The following is a 7,204-nucleotide window of genomic DNA, read 5'->3' as shown; positions in this document are numbered from 1 at the left end:
AAGACGTTCAAGGTCCAAAGACAATTCACAGCATCCTCCTGCAAAACAGTTCTGCCCTGAACGCTGATCCCTTTGGTTCAGAAGATGCCTATTTTCAGAATAGCCAAGTATGACAGCTTAACGCTTTGCCATGATCCAATACTATTTAGACTAATCTGTAGCACAATAACTTAAAAGTAGTACTGATTCCCTAATATCCCAGGTTAGGTGTTCTCAGAAACCTGAAGATTCTTCCAATACTCAATTTCTTGCCTCCAAAGCTTAGTGTCTCACCAATCTCCTTGCCCCGAGGTATGTACACCAGCTGTTTTCACTAATACAAGCAACATGTGTTAATTGTTTTACCTGACTGGCTGTACATTAATAATACACTAAAGTACTGCCAGTGCACTGCCCCAAGGAACTACACCTACAAACTGTCCCAATGCACACCTGCCACATGCTTTCCTGCAGCACGAATAACCCCCTCAGCAATCAGCTTCTCCCCTTGCTTTCCATTTTTCCCTGCATTTTCTGTATCAAAAGTATACACCATAGGCAGTTTAGGAACCTCAGTACGATTGGGTTGGTTTTCTTCATGAGCTGAAAAAATGCAGCTGATTTCCAGGTAATGACCATAGCACCCGGGCTTGTGACAGACCGCCCAGCAGTGGAACTCGTTCGCTGGGAGTCTCTCTGCCTAGAGTATTGACCAGGCAGGAGGGATACTTGTTTTGCTTTAACTTCAGCCACACCGGAAGGCTGGAAGCCAGTTATGCTGGAAGCTTGACCTCAGCACCGCCTGTCACTCTGTGGACCTCAGCATCTCATACGTGAAATGAAGTGGGCAATGAAGATTTCCAATGTTCTTGATTCTATTACTTTATTTATGTACAAAGCAATACTCTTCCTGCTTAATTTCAACTGTACTGAAAGCTAGAGTTCAACTTATAATGGCTTATCTAATGCTAAATGAATGCATATTCAATGCAAGCTAACTACAACATTCACTTTCCAATTACAATATGAATATTGTTTTGTGCTTACTATAAAATAACACAGTAGTTTCAGATGCCTCCTTTCTAATAATTTACACACTGTTCTGGACTGTCCTGAGGCCCAAAGTAGTGCTTACTCAACAGAAATATATACTTGATTGCAAATATAAATATTTTAAGTCTTTTGTCACATACGGTGAACTCTCGTTTTTATTTCATACACTGCACACGAGGGTAAGAACCTGCTTGTTCGTTCCAAACGACTATAGTGATTATGGCTGCAGGTATACTGTTATAAATGATTCAACGGTTTATTTGTGGTTTTTTTTTTTTATTCAACATAGTAACAAAGGAAGGCAAACTACCTCGGGAGTTTTTCCTCAAACACAGATGAACAGATGAAAACCCCTTTACATGGGGGGGGGGGGCGGAATATGCTGTGTGCTATTTGTGCTGACACCAGTTACATTATGTGTCAACAGAGGTGGGGTTTATAGCTATCCTGCTTCCTCTTTGAAACAGTATAAAGGTTTACAGAGCACACACTGCTCTTCACTTCAGCTGCTCTCTATCTGTGCAGATTAGCTGTCTCACTTCAGAAGACGAAGAACACAAATGGCATTCTCTAACCAAAGCTTTCAGTGGGGTACAAGCACCCGCTTCCAACCTACGGCCCCCAGTGTCAGTGGTTTAACCTCCAGGAAAATAGCCATCCAGAAGATCCAGGCACCTAGCGTCTACGGGGGAGCCGGTGGCTATGGCACCCGCATATCTACCAGCTCCAGCTATGGACAAGGCTTCGGTGGGAACTTTCAGCTTAGTGTCACTGGTAACGAAGCGCTGCTCACTGGCAATGAAAAATCAACTATGCAAAATCTAAATGACCGTTTGGCTTCATATCTGGAGAAGGTGCGTTCTCTGGAAAAGGCAAACTCCCTGATTGAAAAGCAGATCAAGGAGTGGTATGAGAAGAACACCACAGACATAAGGCATGACTATAGCTCATACTTTAAAACAATTGAAGATCTCCAAAGTAAGGTAAGATATCATACAGCCATCTATAAATATATGAATTGCAATTATGGAAGATAGATAATAATCGATTGTAGAAAATGTACTTTTCCAAATTGCAATTTTCTCAGCTAAGAAAAATAAATTATTTATTTTGATCAGACAAAAATTAGTGACAGATTTTACAGAATTTGTAATTCTAGATATTTGTCTGCAGATGTGAGTAATCGCATACATGAAAAATCTGTGAATCAAAATTAATTCAATTCTACTTGCCGTAGGTAATTTTAATTTGTGAAAATACTAGTGATAATTTACATATTTAAATGTAGTTTAGCATCTGTGGATTTCAAAGTGTTTTTTTAGAAAAGACTGCCAAATGCTCAGAAAAAATAACAGATCACTACTTGAAATAGTAAATTCCTACTATAAACAATAAAATATTCCCACAGCAATCAGCTGATAGATTTGTCAAATCATATTTCCAGTGAATTTCCTTAAATCTTTCCCCTCTTACTTTTCACCAGTTCTATTTCCTATCCTTTAAAAGCAGATCTCTTCCAGAGAGCAGTTATATACCTACTTTATGACAGGAGAATTTGTCCTTTGGAGAACCCTAATTCCTTCTATGCACTTCAAAGGAACTTAGCTTAAACCTAGATGATGACTAGACAGCCAAAGTTAAGGAAGATGAAGCCCACATGCAGTATTAATTTCCAGAAATGGATCAAGTGTGCATTTATGTGCAAAGAGTCATCGCTTTTCAACCATTCCTTTCCAGATTGCTGCTGCACAGTTGGAAAATGCAAGGCTTGTCCTGCAGATTGACAATGCCAAACTGGCTGCTGATGATTTTAGACTGAAGTAAGTTATGCGATCATTTCATAAATTCTGTTTCATGCTCCTCTAATTCATGAAAGCTTCTAGTTATTAGTATCAAAGCTGAGAAGTAAACATTTTTTAACCTAAAGTTTAATAAAAAGAAAAATTTTACAACTAAGGCTGTAGTAGTTACCGATTCTAACGTTTATATGAAACAGTTGAATTTTCATGATGACAAAAATGCCTTATTTTACAGGTATGAGAATGAATACCTGCTCAGGCAAAGTGTCGAGAGTGACATTAACGGACTGCTCCGAGTTCGTGATGACTTGACTTTGACAAAATCTGATTTGGAGTCACAGATTGAAAGTGTGAATGAAGAACTAGCTTTCCTCAAGAAGAACCACGAGGAGGTGAGAGCAGCTAAACACTGTCAGGGAGAGGTTTTTATAAAGTAGCCCGCATAAACTCAGCCTCACTAGGAATAATGAAATCTTCATGATTAATCTGAAACAATATGAGACTTACAGTGGGACCCAGCTCCAGATTAGCACATCAAAATTTAAGTACTTATTCATATATTATCTGTGTGAATGGGCCTATGGCTCCATTATAATCGACTGAGAGACAGCCAGTAAAACAGACACAGCCTAGAGAGTGATTCAGCGGACTGCAGAGCAAACACCTACCAGCTGGTGAGCTGGGACACTCTGGTCTCTACTGGTTGCAACAGGAGCTCTGGCTCATACAGAGATACCTACAAGTTACGTGGGTGCACTCAGTATGTCCTCGGAGTCTAAGCTCACACTGAACTTCACCCTTAGCATTACATTTATAGTTTCAAAGAGCTACAAAGGTAAGAATGTTACACAACCATTGTTTATTTTCACTTTTCAAGTAAAGACACAAACTGAAATCCTAAATTCAAAATGACTGTTAACAAAATCTCAATTATGGCATATGCCCAAGCTTTCCTCTTAGAGTCAACTTCAAAAGTGTAAATTTCTTGTCATTTCAGAAAATCTGTTGTTTAAGCACTGTATTAGAAAAATCCAACCTAGAAAAAAAGCCAACCTAGCCACCCACTTAAAACAATGCTGTGCAGGACTGAAGCATTTGTATTGTTTCTGGAAGCAGTATAACCGTGTGTGGCACTGACACCCAAGGTGTTGGGCATCAAAGGCTGAACAGCCCCAGAAAATATGGAGTGAAGGTTTTCTTTAAGAATATTTGTGGTTTAGGATTTGCTACCCCACAAAAGCAAAATGGGAACCATGACTTCTGCTCGCTTTCCATAGAGCTGGGCCTGAGGAAATCATCTTTTTATCATGTTTATCTATGATATGGCATTTACTGTTACAAAATAAGTAAAATGTTCTAGCATGAGGTATGCTAAACAGTATTTGCAAGGTGATTAAGTTATCTCGCCCTGAGGTGCTATTGAGGAATTACTTCTATGTCTGTAGATTTTGAATTTGCTTCCAATATTCAGGATTGAAAGCTCCCTGTAGCCGATGCTAACCTTTCAAGACCAGGTCGGACAGGGCTTTGAGCAACCTGGTCTAGTGGGAGGTGTCCCTGCCCAGGGCAGTGGGGCTGGAACTAGATGATCCTTCCAACTAGGTCCCTTCCAACTCCAACCATTCTGTGATGCTGTGATTCTAATACAACCCTCATTGCCGTAGGACGTTGACCGACTGCGCAAACAGGTGGGCGGCTCAGTTAATGTCGAGTTGGATGCTGCTCCAAGTATTGATCTTGCAACTATTATGGAAAACATGAGGAAGCAATATGAAGAAATGGCAGAAAAGCACCGTCAAGAAGCCAAAGAACAATTTGAAAAGCAGGTAAGGTCAATTACTTAAACATTAGCAAGAACCTCACTCATGTCTCCTGGCAGTTTAGAGTCCCTCCATTTTTGCCTTTCAGACAAAAGAACTGAGCCAGGAAGTAGCAATCAACGTTGAACAGCTCCAAGCCCAGAGGAGGGAGGTCACCGACCGGAGACAGATATTTCAGGGTCTGGAGCTAGAATTACAGTCCCACCTTAACATGGTAAATAATACAGAGTACTTGAAATAAGGACTGTCTTTAGTAGACAGTTACATGGATAAATAAATAAACTGTGTTATTTTAACACAAAAATGAATCCTCTTGAATAATAAATCTCTGTTCTTTTCATCGGCTGTAGAAAAAGTCTTTAGAAGACACTCTGGCTGAAACTGAAGCACGTTACAGTTATCAGCTAACACAAATACAGGAAGCAGTTGCCAATTTAGAGGCTCAACTGCGGCAACTCCGAGCTGAAATGGAGGGTCAGAATAACGAGTACAGTATATTGCTGGATATCAAGACTCGCTTGGAAATGGAGATCGCCACGTACCGCCGTCTGCTGGAAGGAGAGGACAGCGGGTGAGGAAATACACGCACTTTGCTTGTGGGTTTAGTTTTGTATGACAGCAAACAACATTGCAAATACTGTCTTGTTCAGGGAAGGTGAAAGTGTAAACTCTGCCAGTTGCCAGCTGGGGGGGGAGTCTGCTGCCCAGTTCTCAACCGTACATTCAGAGCAGGCTGCGGGTTGTGCTGGGCTTCAGAGGCTGCTGTGGAAGTCAGCCGAGTTTGTCTCTCTCAGCCTCTGCATAGGTATATGCTGTTACTCTTTGTGAGCTGAGCAGCTGGATAGATGCCATAAGCATCAGTAATGCAGTTTTGGATCACTTGTCCATAACTGCAATGATTGCAGCTTCTGCAGGCCTGGGCTATCCCGGGCTAGGTATTTTTTTTTAACCTGGTTTAGACACCGCAGCACCTAGTCACACTACAGCAGGCTCTGCAAGAGCATATTGACCTTCTCTTGCAGTCCATGGCAGGTTTTGCAGCCTGCACTGGATTATGTGCTGCTCTACCTGTGTCACTAGTAGCCGAGCTACTTACAAATTTGAAGAGGTGCAAGCGAGCTGACTCTACATGTTCAGATAGTCCAGTATCCCATCTTCAGTAGTGAAAAGAGCAGCCATCTATGAAAGCGGGGCAAGCAGACAGTGGTATTTCCCGACAAGAAATATCTGCATGAGCTGAAGTCATAGCATTGCAGACACAAGCCTGCAGATTAATTCCACCTATAGCTTATGCTTCGCAAGTTTTACTTTAACAGAGAAGACTCATTCAGACACATGGTTAAATATCTCGATGAAAGGACATCAGCTGTCTTGATTAAATATACAGGAAATGTACAAGGATTTTTCTTCAATATGTTAGGCACCATATACTTATATTTTTTTAATTTATAATTTGAACAGACATTTCCAATTGGAGGCATCTGCAGCACAGCTTGAAAAAGGTATGTCACACTCACTTCCTTATTTTTTGATGGCTGCCTGTTGAAATGTTATGGAACTAAGTAGCGTGACATAAACTGACACAGTTTCAGAGCAAATAATCAACCAGTGGAACCTTACATCAAGAAAGCAATCAACTGTATGAACAGATAACCTATAGGGATCATACAAAGCCTGGTTTTAGATATATGATTCAGGTGCCCAAAGTAAAACCACAGACTCCTCAAAGAGCCAAGAGAATGACAGAGAATTCTTGAATTACCCTCTGGAGGACTTCAGGAGCATCTGCTGCTCTCCGCTGACTACGCAGGGAGAATAGGCTCCTAAATAAAGTGTCTCATTCAACAGCAAAAGTAGCTATTTCAGTATAAGACTATTCATAGGTTTTAGGTCTGCAAGTTTGTGCTAAACTGAAGCAAAAATATCAGAGGGATAAAGAGGTATTCAACATAATGTCCACTGTAGTATCATGGGTAACATACAGGATCTTCAAACAAGAGAAACCATATCCCGTATACCCCCAAAGTTTACTTCACAGTAACTGTGCATTGAAAAGATGCCTTTATCTATTTTCTCATTTGTGAAATTGCTGCTAAGACTAGGGTAATGTTATTCTGTCAATATACATTGAATTTAATTAATTCACTGTTCAATTTCATTACCAGAATCAAGTAAAGTTAAGAAGATCAAGACAATTGTTGAAGAGGTTGTTGACGGCAAGGTTGTCTCCTCTGAGGTCAAAGAGATTGAAGAGAAGATGTAAATGGCACCAGCAGAGAGGAGACAGCCTCTGAGCTTCGTGGAGCTGGTGCCAAAATTAAAAGATTAACCTTTACAAAGAATCCAATCTTCTCCCTAAAACCCAGAAGGGTTGAAAAATGCCAAACAATGAAATCTCAAACAATCTTTTTCTTTTTTTCTCTTTTTTTTTGGGGGGGGAGGGGAAGTGGGTATTAATAAAAATCAGTAAATTCCAAAGCACAATATTTTGGGTTTACTCACACAGTGACTAAATACCTTGATGAAAAACAAACAACAAACAAATCAGCCTGT

At 40.4% G+C, this 7,204-nt stretch overlaps 1 protein-coding gene across 1 annotated transcript; it reads left to right on the top strand.

Moving 5' to 3' along the window:
• The first annotated feature begins 1,592 nt into the window (after positions 1-1,592).
• Positions 1,593-6,914, top strand: KRT20 (keratin 20). The gene is made up of 8 exons (XM_009889107.1): positions 1,593-2,015; positions 2,770-2,852; positions 3,067-3,223; positions 4,496-4,657; positions 4,740-4,865; positions 5,002-5,222; positions 6,113-6,153; positions 6,817-6,914. Exons 1-8 carry the CDS (start codon positions 1,593-1,595, stop codon positions 6,912-6,914), a joined length of 1,311 nt encoding a protein of 436 aa, XP_009887409.1.
• Positions 6,915-7,204: the final 290 nt, after the last annotated feature.

Source organism: Charadrius vociferus, unplaced genomic scaffold (genome assembly GCF_000708025.1).
Source record: "Charadrius vociferus isolate BGI_N301 unplaced genomic scaffold, ASM70802v2 scaffold1677, whole genome shotgun sequence".
Taxonomy (NCBI): Eukaryota; Metazoa; Chordata; class Aves; order Charadriiformes; family Charadriidae; genus Charadrius; species Charadrius vociferus.
Note: the sequence above shows the minus strand (reverse complement) of the source record. Positions and strands in the feature narration are given on the sequence as shown.

What these genes read in the sequence shown, in the direction of transcription:
- KRT20 (XM_009889107.1), top strand. Translation starts at nt 1,593, where the DNA reads ATGGCATTCTCTAACCAAAGCTTTCAGTGGGGTACAAGCACCCGCTTC. An exon ending in TACAGTCCCACCTTAACATG is followed by an intron (nt 4,866 to 5,001) that starts GTAAATAATACA and finishes CATCGGCTGTAG; the next exon opens with AAAAAGTCTTTAGAAGACAC. An exon ending in TGCAGCACAGCTTGAAAAAG is followed by an intron (nt 6,154 to 6,816) that starts GTATGTCACACT and finishes TTTCATTACCAG; the next exon opens with AATCAAGTAAAGTTAAGAAG.